Source organism: Musca autumnalis, unplaced genomic scaffold (genome assembly GCF_047663935.1).
Source record: "Musca autumnalis isolate F117 unplaced genomic scaffold, ASM4766393v1 scaffold_1, whole genome shotgun sequence".
NCBI classification, from domain to species: Eukaryota; Metazoa; Arthropoda; class Insecta; order Diptera; family Muscidae; genus Musca; species Musca autumnalis.
The window spans coordinates 330,701,078-330,715,027 of NW_027411644.1; the positions used below are offsets into that span (position 1 = coordinate 330,701,078).

Sequence of the window (13,950 nt, forward strand, 5' to 3'; positions counted from 1 at the left end):
TCCTAAAGAGCCGCACTTTTTGGAAGTTGTGCCAAAAGAAGAAATATTCCAAATCAAATTTCATTATGAGTCTCTGAACAAAAGAAATATGTACATAGCTATATTTAACATCTTCAGAAGCTTTCGCTTTTTATATATGATTTAGGACCATATTCTACCGTTTTTATTCACATTTTCGTTATCTGCGGTCACAAAATATATTTTATTGAAGTTTTTTTGATAATAAATTCTTTCAGAAGATTATGTGTGCTCGATCCAAACCGTTTTTGAAATATCTATGATGAATATATATAGGGAAAATATTGATAACCCAGATCTGACTTTGAAAAATTACGTATTTTAGTACTATAAACTAAAATAACTTCATAGGTTCCTGATATTGTATGTGAAAATGCGGGGATAGTCCACGGCTATTGCCCAGTGAAATATGTATATCTGACATATGAGTTCTAACATCAATGGTTTTGTCATTGTCCTAAATACTCTAATGATAAAATTGACTGAATTAACCCTAGGGTAACAAATTTTCAAACCCAGTCCTTTCGAAATACATAAACCCAAATTTACATGGAAAAGTGTACGTTTACGTGTTATTTCGTATGGCTTGTCGGTCGCATAGATTTTCGTTTCGAAGGTGTTTATACCCTGTAGGAAATGTCAATAGTGAATCTATACTGACTTACTACTGACATTGTCAACAGTACTACTGATAAACTGTAGACAACTAATGTAATTTCCTATAGACATTTTGTATGAACGTGTCATTCGAAAGTCAGTACTGACAATGGAACTAGTATGTCAATAGTAAGTCAGTAGTTCCTGAGGAACCATGTGTTGACATTGGAGGTAGTGAGTCAGTATAGACATTGGAGGTAGTGCGTCAATAGTACCAGATTTTCAATACAAAATTTTTTAGCTTATTTGGAACTTTTCATAGATAAAACAGTAATAAGAAGATTAAGCTACACATTTGTTTAAATACTATATTTCATTAAAGAATAAAACAAATATTGAAAATGGTAAAAATGTACAAATTGCGTATTACAGTATTTTTATCTTTTTAAATGGCTAAGCCAAAGATTCCACATAAGTAAAAATTAGTAAATAAGGACAATGTTTTCAGGCTGCTTAAACATTTTAACATATAAATAATAAAACACGTTTTCGTTTTATTTTCTTGGTCAAGTCGCACCAATGACTTGTCTGCTTAAAATAGTTCTTCTTCTGTTGCACTTAACGTTTTATCAGGCGATTCGCTGAATGTTGATATAACACCTAGGAATTGAAAAGAATAAACATGTATAAATAAACATAAATAAAAAATATGTCCTTAAATTTGCTTGTCTGTTTACAGCTGTATAACATTGGAAAAATCTCACAATCGATTTTTGCCAAATTCTTCAACATTGTAATTCATTATTATGTTTAGCTGCATTCAGCATTTCCAGCGAGACGGGACAATATATACATCAGGCTCCACAATCTTCTCTAAAGGTTCCACATAATGCCTAATTGTCGAAATTTCACCACAAATGTTGCTAGTCGCCTCAGAATTCGTACTTTGCTATAGAATCGTTTATTTTTCACATGCATTTTATATTTTCTTTTGCTCATACTTGTTATTGAAATTATATGCTTTAAGTTTTCACGATATTTTATTGATTTTTACAAAAACACTTTTTTCACCAACCACAAAAATTATTTTACGCCAAACAATTAAGAAAATTAAAAGAGGATGCTTCGTTGGGCTATCATCTGTCAATATACACAATGCTTCTTCTTATTAAGGTAAAGGTATCAATAGTTGACAACCTGGTGACAAAGTGTTGACTTTGTCACCATATTAGTAGACAAAGTGGCGACATGTCAACACATGACCCCACACTTCCTACAGGGATATGAACAGAAAATGATTTTTCCACTTCCGAAGCGCAAGAAAGTCCATATTTACATTAGGCAATTTTCCTTGCGGCAATTGTCAGTTCGATGGAGAGAGAGGTGAGGCATATGATAACCCTTTGCCTCTCAGCACCCTCTCTCACCTACAAACTGACAATTGCCGCAAGTAAACTCGCCTAATGTAAATTGGGACAAACCTTTCGGTCGACATACATGAACAGGCAGTTAGTTTACAAAAAAAAGTAAGAATACAGCTGATTGTCACTTCTACCTTGTATGCATGTTACATGCATGGCACAATTACCCAGTGGTATCGTAAAATTTTAAATATGTTATGTCAAAATTTTCTTTATGTTGTTGGAGAAATTACAACAAAAATAATTTTTTTATAAAGGGATTTCACTTTTTATATTCGATCTGTCATGGTTACATGCAATATTTTGCCACGGTATGAATTAGCGTTTAGTAGTCGAATATTAATGAACAACACTGGCCAGTGAGTAGTGAGTGCCTTAACTTTATTTTGATGGCAGACAAAAAACAACCGCAGCGATAATAAACGAATATAAAATACAAAACACTTGAAGAGGGAGGAAGCTTTGACCATGCAATATACATTTTAATTGTTGGTGATCATGGAATGACATCTAAAGTGGAAACAAACAAACGTCGAAGGGGTTGGTTTACAACTGATAGCAGGTACTTACAGAAAATTTATAAAACCAAAGCGTTGCATTAGATAGCGCACATTCCAAAGAGAAGCATCAATCTTAAAACAGTTGAGGAGGTAGTTAACGATGAGTTTTATACCAACAGGTGAGTTTTTTACTTGTTTTTGCGGATTGATAAATATTTATTGATTTTACTTTTATAATTATAGAACACCAACACAGGCGGTTTAATCCATTAACTGGTCAATGGATATTAGTATGCCCCCATCGAATGCTTCGCCCCTGGTCTGGACAACAAGAATCGCCACAGAAAAATGATTTACCCGAATTTGATCCTAGTAATCCATTGTGTCCCGGTGTTACTAGACCCAATGGATTGGTAAGAAATTGTTAATGTGTACCACTTCAAATTCTGGATTATTTCTTTGGTTTTCATTGCAGAAAAATCCCAAGTACGAAAGCACATTTGTTTTTACCAATGACTTTCCAGCTCTATTGGAAGACATTCCAGCGCCTCCAGAAAGTGATGATCCACTGTTTCAAGCAGCTTCTGCCAGAGGCACATGTCGTGTCATGTGTTTCCATCCAAAGTCCAATCTTACCCTACCCTTGATGACACCGGCAGAAATCGGCGTAGTAATAAATGAATGGATAAATCAATTTAATGAGTTGAGTGCGAAGTACACTTGGGTGCAGATTTTCGAAAACAAAGGTTCCGCTATGGGCTGTTCTAATCCTCATCCCCATTGTCAGATTTGGGCGTGCTCATTTCTACCATCAGAACCATCGATTAAAAATGATAACCTTAAAGGGTATTATCAGAAATATAAGAGACCAATGTTAAGCGATTACGTGGACAAAGAAGTGCAACGTAGGGAGAGAGTCGTCATTGATAATCCAGATTGGTTAGTAGTTGTGCCATATTGGGCTGCATGGCCATTTGAAACAATGATTATATCGCGTAACAAGAACAAACGCATCAATGATCTTACGGAACAACAAAAGCGGAATCTAGCTCTGGTCATAAAACAACTTACGACCAAATATGACAACTTGTTCAAATGTTCGTTTCCATATTCAATGGGATTCCATGGTGCACCCACTGGTAATATGATAAACGAAGACGATAGTCATTGGACATTACATGCAATTTACTATCCACCACTCTTGAGATCAGCCACAGTAAGGAAATTTATGGTTGGCTTCGAATTGTTGTGTCAAGCCCAAAGAGATTTGACGGCTGAACAAGCTGCACAGCGTTTAAGAGAATTAGATGGAGAGAAACACTACTTGAGAGAGTAATGAAGTAGTTATTTACCAAGCATATAATGTACATATCTATGTATGTAAATATAGTATTTATGTAAATAAATAATAAAACCAAAATTACTTCCAATTACTCTTTTTTTTATAATTCTGTTCAATATTGAGATATACATCGGACCTCGATTATCCGTGATGGTCGGGACCGGAGGCATATATAATCGATTTTCCCGGATAATGGAGGCAATGCTTTTATGCAGTTTCTGAACATATTTTTAATTAAAAATGATACCATACTACAATGATACCATAATATGAAAATCTGCAATTTTTATTACATTTGTTACGGTAATCCACCAAATTTTAAAAGGATACATAATATCATCAGATTCATTTGAATTGACTTTGCCCCATGGTTTTTGTGATACCATAAATACACAAATTGTGTAATACGGGAGAATTTCCAGTTTTCGTTTGTTTACATTTTGTTTGCTTAATCAGATTAATTGGAAAGTGTGTTTTTACTCCCGAGCATTGAAGTTTATAACGAAAAATAGAGGAAATGAAAAAAGTCCAACATTTATATTCTATCACGGATAATCGAGGTTCAACTGTACTTACATATCGTCACCATAAATGCCCGAAGACGTAACCGACATGAAAATCGAAATTAGTTTTTTGACGTAATCTGATACATAAAGCTAAAATACATGCTCTGGCAAAATTTCAAGCTTCTACGTTCAAAAACAAAGATCCTATTCAAGAAATGACATTTCGGAAAATGGGATAATATTGCATATTTTGTTGTAATGGACGATCTCAAAACTAAGCAATTCAGCGGTTTTGGTTTCACTACTTATTCCCCTTCGTATATGATCGATAACAAACCATATACTCGCCTTCATAAGATTAATATTCCGTAAAACAGTTTTTAATTTTATAACTTTTTTTGCTTCTCCTGTAAAGTTTTGGTTTTGTGGGTTACATCTTCGGGCATTTATGGTGACGATATGTGATCCTATTGATACGAATATAGATCAAGCGTCATGACTTGGGCATACCGTCGGAGACTTGGCCTTCTCCTATTGAGAATACTACCAACGGAGTCGTATTAAAATTTAATTGAATCATTGATGTGCAAAATTGTCAAAAAAATGAACGTTAGCGTATTTCTGTGTTTCTCTTTAGTTACCTGAAGAAATTAACAATTTAGCTTTGTTTTTACTTCCTTTCCTTTTAATAATATTATGAGGCCATTATAGGCCTTATTGTAAAATATATTTATAATCAAAAAACATAAAAAATTAATTAAAAAGCAGTAACAATATTCACTCCCTTATTTTATTTTGCCCATCTATGTATTAATTGAATAATAAATTCACACTCGTGCTAAACCTAATTTACACTTGCACCTAAAACCAGTACTTGGGGCAAGCACGTAATTTCCTTGCCAGATATTCCATGGAATTGACAACGCTTGTTTTTAAACCCTGTAAGTGCAATTCTATAACATATATTTGAAATAAAAAAATATTTTTTTCAGTTTCTGTTCATATTTATTTTGCAATATGTTAAAAAAAAACTTGGATAAAATCCAATTACATAAAAAACAATTTGTTTTCAATCAAGTCTTTCTAATACGTATAGGTTTATTTTATGTTTGTAACTCTTTATATAAATAAGCGACTCATATTGACGTTATAAAAGTTTCAATAATGTATTTTGGTATGTAATGAGTATCTGCCCGTGGAGAGAAAATATCGTAGTTTCTTTTGTATGTATAAATATGTATTTGGTTAAGCCAAAAACAACACATTAGTCATTTAATATATGTATGTATATTTTGTTTATTTATGTGTAATTTGATTACCATTAATTAAGATTATTCCCCAAAAAATATAAACTGTGTAAACTTTAACAACCAACAAGGACATTTAGACTAATAATCACTCGACTATTTTAGTTTTCATAATTACGATTATACAAATATAATTGTTAATAACTATACGCTTTCTATTCCATTATTTAGATTATAAAAGCTTTTACATACAATGATACGTTGACATATGACTAGCGCAAGCACACAACTATGCACATATAAAAACACATACCTATATACATGAGTAGGTATGTTTGTACATTCCGGCAACACGCATCCTTCCGTATATTATGGTCGGTTGCACGTGTATGAGCAAAGCTTGTTTGAATTAAGCAACGATAATGCAGTAAAACATTTTTACAAAACACCGACAAAAAGCGACAACAATGAGACCCTACACCCCCTAGAAAGTTGCATGGAAAATTCAAAGCAACGTATTTCAAACTAATTTGGCACTTCATAAAAAACATCTGACTCTGTCATTCAAAACAATAATTAAGTACTGCATTGAGCTTTTTCAATTAGGACATGACGCTGTAAAATGCGTCATAGATTAAAAATGAAAAAGGCCGACCTCCGTATCGTCACTTGCTTTGTGACTAATACATTGTTCCTCGAAAATGCATCAGATATAAAAATGATATGTTTCCTTTTTACCTGTGTTAGAAATGTGTATTTTTGACATTTTGAAACAGGTAGCTTCGCAGTTGTTAAGTACAAGGGCGTTAAGAAACATAATACTTCGCATATTTGCAGTCATTTGTAAAGCAACTGACGATACTGAAGTCAGCCAATTGTTATTTGTCATACATGCTCACCGAACAGGTGTAGGGTATCGAGGCTAAAGTATCCTTTACAACTTTGAAGCACACACAACAAGTATTTGCCAAGTGTTTTTGTGGTTGAGTGCCGTACATGGAAACATTTAATATTTTTTTTTTCAATGTTCATTTTCCTCCTATTCTTTTCTTGGAGATGATCCAAAAGAGTATGCAAGGAATGTCTTCAGGGTATGTAAAGTGTGTGTGAGTATGGGTTTCAGTGCAAATATATACACTTAAATAATATGTGCTCCTCTTACTATATCTTCGCATACAAACTCAATCACACATGGACATAATGTTTGCAAATAAAGCGGCAGTCTAGAATTTTTTCATTACCGCCCTTTGTTGCAAGGATTGCATTTCGCTAAGCAAAACGGCGACATTATAACGCAGACGATGAAACATCGCCAACGGCAGTTCAAGGGTCCGATAGCGACCGTCTGATAACTGAAAATGTAATATGATGGTAGGTGTCACCACAGCACCTCCTCTATCGCCATCACTGCCAGCTGTCTTTTTGTTGCTTGTGGATGAGGGGCCTCGTGGTATACTGAAATAACAACCAAAAGACAAATAGGAAATTGCGTTGTTTGTAAAAGACAAATAGACCACACACATACCTCAGAGATATATTGATGCGCCACTGCAGGTTCTTGGCACACGAACGCAACTGTTTGGCCTCCACATAGTTCTTGGTTAACGAGGAGCGATGATTGTGTAAAACTTTGGCCAAATCTTCAACACACTCGTCACTGAATCTAGACATGTACACACAATTAATAATTAAAATTTGATCTTATTAATATTAAATTTCTACTTACCTTAAATCCTGTTTCAAACAATCTCTAAGTTCTTCCGGCTTAACAACTGGAGTTCTTAAAAATATTTGCATTATCTGCAAAATCGCAGCAAAGAGCTCACAGAAATTTTCAGGAATTGGATGGCCGGCATGTGTCAATTTATTAAGAGCCAAATCCAGTACTTCGGGCGAACACTTACTACTCTCAATATAATGCACGGACACTTGGATTAGCACTCGCATCACAGGCTTAGTTAATTGTGGGAAGAATTTTACATATGGTCGTATTGTTTTAACTACTGTATAACGAAAATTAGTGGACATATTGCAGGAAGATAAATATTTTTCTATTCGTCTTAGTTGGTTTTTATCCTTTCGGTTTGAGTCCGTGAACAGAAATACAGGATGCACCACCACCCAGTCAGTCAGCTGAATTGTTTATAAATGCCAGCTCTCCTCTTAGTTTATTTTGTTTGTACCCATAATCATTCAGGTATACGAATCTGCCCAGCTGAGGTCAGTGTGAGTTGTTGTAACTTAAAACAAGAAGGCAGAAAAGAAAATTATAAATGTGTTTGATAGATTTTTGTAATAATTAGTTTGTAATTATTACCTTAATGAACATTTTTTAAAAAAAGTTGTGTGAATAGGTCTGTGTTTGCAAACTATTTTTGACATTTTACAGTATTTTTTAGCTTATTGCTGATGCATCTACCTTGACACAAATGTTTTCGAAAGACAGCGTGATTGGTTACTCGTTGGGAACAGATGATTTGTGGTGCTAGTACCCAGAAAGTTGGCAATACTAAACGATTAATTGTACAACTTCATAAAATTACAGCCTGTTTCTGTTGGTCTGTTCCAGAACTCCAAGAATCTACTAATTTTTACTATTTTTGCCGATAACATAAAGGAAAAAATGTTATCGTAGTAAAAAATAGTAGCTTCTTGCAGGTTCTGGAACAGAGCATGTATGTTCATGGTACAATTAGAAAGGTAGATGCCTCAGCCGAGCTGATCGAATCTAAAACGTCAAAAAACTAGGAATTCGCCATGAAAAATCAAAACAGAAAACCATATGATTCGGTAAGAAAGAGATAGCATGTCTACACTTTATAGACAAACACAAACGATAAAAAGAGACAACAAGAGACCATTAGGCGAAAATTTTGACATTACAAAAAGAGTTGCTTTGTTGTAGCAATTCGCCGATGCATCTACCTTTCTAATTGTACCATGGTGGGAATGAAACTCGCCCAAACTCTTGTGTGTTTTTCAAATTTGTTTTTTGTTTTGAAGCAAAAGCAAAGGTAAAATTATTTCAAAAACTAAAGTTTGGGCGTGTTTCATTCGCACACATTCTTCTTTCGACATACAGAAACAGGCTGTTAAACTATACAGCAAAAAGTTGTAAAAGCATTTTTACACTGAAGTTTCGATTTCGAAATCTTAAATCTACCCCAAACCAATTGTACCCAATTGTATAAACTTATTTTGAAAATGAAATTGTTGTCAAAAATATAAAAGACAAAAAAGAAGTTTAATGTTTTAATTTATTTCAAGATTGGTAACCAGCCAATAAGGCCGTATATGTTACAAAAACAAACTTATGCTTGGTAAACACCAAAACACTTGTTGGCCAAAAATTAAATTCAATTCAAACGCCGTTCCTGTTTTTTACAGTGTTTTATTTAACTTGCCTTGGTGTGTGTTTAGTTCAAATCTGGTTTATAGGGTGTATTTGTAACATCCAAGGGATATTTTTCACCAAAAAGTATTTTATTCTGGAAATGAAAAAGTAAAAAAAGTAGCATGTCTACACTTTATAGACAAACCATGGTACAATAAGAAAGGTAGATGCATCGGCGAATTGCTACAACAAAGCAACTTTTTTTGTAATGTAATCTGTCAAAATTTTCGCCAAATGGTATCTTGTTGTCTCTTTTTATCGCTTGTGTTTGTCTATAAAGTGTAGACATGCTATCTCTTACTTACCGAATCATATAGTTTTTTGTTTTGATTCTTCTGGCGAATTCATAGTTTTTTGACGTTTTAGATTCGATCAGCTGGGCTGAGGCATCTACCTTTCTAATTGTACCATGAGACAAACACAAGCGATAAAAAGAGACAACAAGAGACCATTTGGCGAAAATTTTGACAGATTACATTACAAAAAAAGTTGCTTTGTTGTAGCAATTCGCCGATGCATCTACCTTTCTTATTGTACTATGGTCGATTGTAGATTGAAAAATAAGTCCCAATTTACATTAGGCGAGTTTACTTGCGGCAATTGTCAGTTTGTTGGTGAGAGAGGGGGCTGAGAGGCAAAGGGTTACCATATGCCTCACCTCTCTCTCCATCAAACTGACAATTGCCGCAAGTAAACTCGCCTAATGTAAATTGGGACTATTGGGACCAAGGCACATTAAAGAAGGTAGCCGACTCGTATCAGCTGATTGAACATGAAATGTCAAATAAAATTGTTGTAATTGTGAAATGTAAACAAACATCTTGTTCTGATTGGCCGAAGCTAAATCGCTGCAAATTTAAGCGCCAAGGCGAATTGATTCTCTTTACAAATTTTGACGTATTATGTTACGGCAAAAGTTGATTTGTTGTAACAATTCGCCGAATCGGCTACCTTCTATATTTGCCTTGATCGGGACGTGCTTTTTACAGTCAAGTTGCCGGCGACGAATTTTAGTAGAGCTGGCAAAAAATCGATGGCACTATCGATAAAATCGATCGTTTTTTAAAAATTAAATATCGATAGATAGTTTTGCCTATCGATATTATCGGAACAAAAACCCCCAACAAATGATTCATTGAAATAAATAGAAATTTCGCTGTTTTTCGGTTTTGTGTGAGTGAGAAAGTAAGCCCGTAGTCACACGTAGACATTTTTCGGAAAAGTAAAATGTATTTTTTGAATATTTTTATAAAATAAAAGCAATTGTTTATTATCCTTTACATTTCTGAGAACTACTTGTACAAAATGTCAAGAAAAGCATTGACATTTCCGCCATTTTCATCTCCAAAGTAATGGTGTTGGCAACTTAACGATAATATCGATAGCAATCAATATTTTAAAATATTATATCGAAAATATCTAATGTTGGGAATATCGATGGTTTGCCAGCTCTAAATTTTAGCCGTGTTGAGCAGATGTAATCGGCGGCGGCTGAACCCTTAAAAAATGAGGAGCGGCGGCGCGCTGCCGATTTAAAATCGACTCGTTTCCACCTCTGGAAAGGACAAGGGAGATTTCTCTCAATTATATGGGACATACTTTTCATCACAGAGTCCGAACGACATGTCTTATGACACCACTTGTAAAGAAATTTTTCGTGGCTGAAATACTCAGATAATATCGCCAATGAGAGGATTTGGCACAACCGAAAATTTTGATGTCATACATTTAAAAAACAGGCAATTTAAAACATACATATTAATTCTCTTTCGAGTTGAGCTGTTTAGCCCTTAGAGATACATTGAAAAATTAGGAGTCTACCGAAGTCCCACGCATCCAACCATTATGCTACGTTTCACGGGTGGTTAGGCCGATCTTCAGGTATATCAGGATGTTGTTTTTGTGGCAGACGAAGGCAAAGCTTAGTAACTAGTATATAAACGCAATTTATTAGATAAATGTATATGTGAAATTATGTCAGTTTGATGGAAACTCCAAATTTTTCCTATAGTCCTGCTTGGTAATTCCATTTTTCAATGTTCACAAATACTATGATATGTTTTATTCCTACGTCATTAGTACTTGCTCTTCTATATCAGAAGATTTTGATCATCAATTATTGTCTACTAATGTTTTGACAAGTTGTTGGTGGCTCAGAACGCTAAGACGCCGGCAACCTTGACACTCAGTTGTCGGGAACCCAGGTAAAAATCAAATGTCGTTCGTTGGTAATGGCATCAGATGAGAACGGCTGGACCGATTTCGATAACTCTTTCTATGAAATGATCGCCATAACCCGACTTAGGTTTTTACGCAAAGAAAATTTGACCACGCCCACGTTTACGCCCACTTTTTTCAATTTTCAATTTTAATCTTATCTACAAAAAGTTATGAACCGATTTTCCTGAAATTGCCAGGGATGTCCCCCGGTTAAAATAGGCTACAAACTTAGTTGAATTCCGGAAGGGGCGGGGTACCTCCCCTATACACAAAATCACGACATTTGCAAAATTTCATATTTGCAAAAGTTACGAATGTTGAGGGAAAGGTTTCCCACGCCTTTCTTTAAGGGAAAGGTTTCCCACGCCTTTCTTTAAAACGCTATATGTACATATAAGGGGTAGTTTACACTATATGTAAATGTCATATGACATGAAATTTTCCATCGTTAAATATTCGCTAATATGTGTAATATTGAAGATTTTCCTTACGCCATTTACTCTATGCGTCCACACCAGCATAAATGTAAAAAAACTACGTCTCCACATTGCCTCCGTGGGTAAATATTGAATGTTTTTATTTCGTGTCATATGACATTGATAGATAGTGTAAACTACCTCTAAGCCAAACTTATGATTTGGAGCCAACATAAATAGGTTATATCTAGAACCCAGGTAAAAATCAAATGTCGTTCGTTGGTAATGGCATCAGTTGAGAACAGCTGGACCGATTTCGATAACTCTTTCTATGAAATGATCGCCATAATCCGACTTAGGTTTTTACGCAAAGAAAATTTGACCACGCCCACGTTTACGCCCACTTTTTTCAATTTTCAATTTTAATCTTATCTACAAAAACTACTGAACCGATTTTCCTGAAATTGCCAGGGATGTCCCCCGGTTAAAATATGCTACAAACTTAGTTGAATTCCGGAAGGGGCGGGGTACTTCCCCTATACACAAAATCACGACATTTGCAAAATTTCATATTTGCAAAAGTTACGAATGTTGACGGAAAGGTTTCCCACGCCTTTCTTTAAAACGCTATATGTACATATAAGCCAAACTTATGATTTGGAGCCAACATAAATATGTTATATCTAGAAAACTGATTACCACTACCTTTCTTTTCAATACATATAACATGGTTGCGCCCCCAATTAAGAATAACGACAAATGTCCTTAAATAGTGAGGTTCAACGGTCCATCAGGCATAAAAAACTAAAACATATAAGTCTGAATGAGCGGGAGAATTAGAACTAAATTTTTTTAAAATTTTATAATTAGACTGCTTTCCTGTAAAGACATGGGAGGTATACGATAATAAATCCTAAGCAGCATCAATAGACACAAAATTCGACAAAGTCCATAAGAGAGAAGAAAGGTTAGAGACAAAATCTGTTGATAAATTTAAAATCCTCCTCGGTTTGACAATGGACCGAAGAAGTGAAGTAGAAAATATCTATTTTTGAATTGTCAAGCACAACACTGGAAACTATCCACAAGAATGGCTAAAATCAACCTTCATCGCAATACCCAAGAAAAATAATGCAAAACAATGCAGTGACTTCAGACTCATTAGCTTAATGAGTCATGCCTTGAAGATATTTCTAAAGATTATTCATAGTAGAATATACAAAATATGTGAAGCACACATGGGAAATACCCAATTTGGGTTTAAAGAAGGAATGGGTACAAGAGAAGCACTATACTGCATCCAAATTATAACACAAAAATGTAGGGATGCCCTGAAGGATGTATTCATGTGTTTTATTGACTACGAAAAAGCTTTCGATACCGTCAAACACGATAAATTAATGGAAATACTACATGATATAGGAATGCAAGACAATGAACTTATGTGCATAAAAAGTCTCTATTGGAATCAGTCGGCAAGAATTGAAGTAACTGGAGAACCAACAAAAGAAATTGGCATCTCAAGGGGTGTTAGACAGGGCTGTCTTCTATCTCCCTTATTGTTTAATGTATATTCAGAGAAAATATTCCAAGAAACGCTAGAAGGAGAAAACGTAGGAATAAAAATTCATGGGAAAATAATTAATAACATAAGGTATGCGGACGATGCCACGTTACTGGCTGGAAGTATATCCGGTCTCCAGAAACTTGTGGAGAAACTTGCACGTGTAAGTGAGAAATATGGCCTTAAAATAAACATGAAGAAGACGAAATATATGGTCATAAGCAGAAAAAATCCCCATGCAGATGTGACCTTAAAAGTTCAAGGTACAGAAATTGAAAGAGTGCGATCTTTTAAATATCTAGGGATACTAATAAACGACCAATGGGATCCCTCGAAAGAGATTAAAAGTCGTATAGAGATGGCGCGAGATGCTTTTTGTAAATACAACAAACTTATGAAAAGCCATGACATAAACGTAACAACGAAAGTACGTTTTATAAAATGCTATATTTGGTCGGTGCTGCTATATGGAACAGAAGTTTGGACGCTCAAATCCTCTGATGAAAGAAAATTGGAAGCCTTCGAAATGTGGATTTACCGGCGAGTACTGAAAATACCATGGACTGCGAAAATTTCTAATGACGAAGTACTAAGAAGGATGAATGTAAGCCGGCAGTTAATAACAACAATAAAAAGTCGCAAAATAGCATATCTTGGACACGTATTAAGGAACAACAAATACAACATTTTACAAGCAATTTTAAAAGGAAAAATTGATGGAAGGC

The 13,950-nt window shown here is 34.7% G+C and overlaps 2 protein-coding genes and 1 long non-coding RNA gene across 3 annotated transcripts; 1 reads left to right on the forward strand and 2 right to left on the reverse strand.

Moving 5' to 3' along the window:
- Window positions 1–969: 969 nt before the first annotated feature.
- Window positions 970–2,116, reverse strand: LOC141390187 (uncharacterized). The gene is made up of 2 exons (XR_012409288.1): window positions 1,353–2,116; window positions 970–1,275 (listed from the first exon to the last, which is right to left on the reverse strand). It is a non-coding gene; the product is annotated as an uncharacterized lncRNA (long non-coding RNA).
- Window positions 2,117–2,164: 48 nt separating this feature from the next.
- Galt (Galactose-1-phosphate uridylyltransferase) lies at window positions 2,165–3,966 on the forward strand. Its single transcript, XM_073962905.1, has 3 exons — window positions 2,165–2,715; window positions 2,780–2,949; window positions 3,012–3,966. The coding sequence occupies exons 1-3, from the start codon at window positions 2,697–2,699 to the stop codon at window positions 3,870–3,872; spliced, it is 1,050 nt and encodes a 349-aa protein (XP_073819006.1). The 5' UTR covers window positions 2,165–2,696; the 3' UTR covers window positions 3,873–3,966.
- A 1,400-nt stretch (window positions 3,967–5,366) lies between these two features.
- LSm-4 (COMM domain containing 5 Like Sm protein 4) lies at window positions 5,367–8,075 on the reverse strand. Its single transcript, XM_073962948.1, has 4 exons — window positions 7,949–8,075; window positions 7,358–7,871; window positions 7,157–7,294; window positions 5,367–7,086 (listed from the first exon to the last, which is right to left on the reverse strand). The coding sequence occupies exons 2-4, from the start codon at window positions 7,657–7,659 to the stop codon at window positions 6,855–6,857; spliced, it is 672 nt and encodes a 223-aa protein (XP_073819049.1). The 5' UTR covers window positions 7,660–7,871; window positions 7,949–8,075; the 3' UTR covers window positions 5,367–6,854.
- Window positions 8,076–13,950: the final 5,875 nt, after the last annotated feature.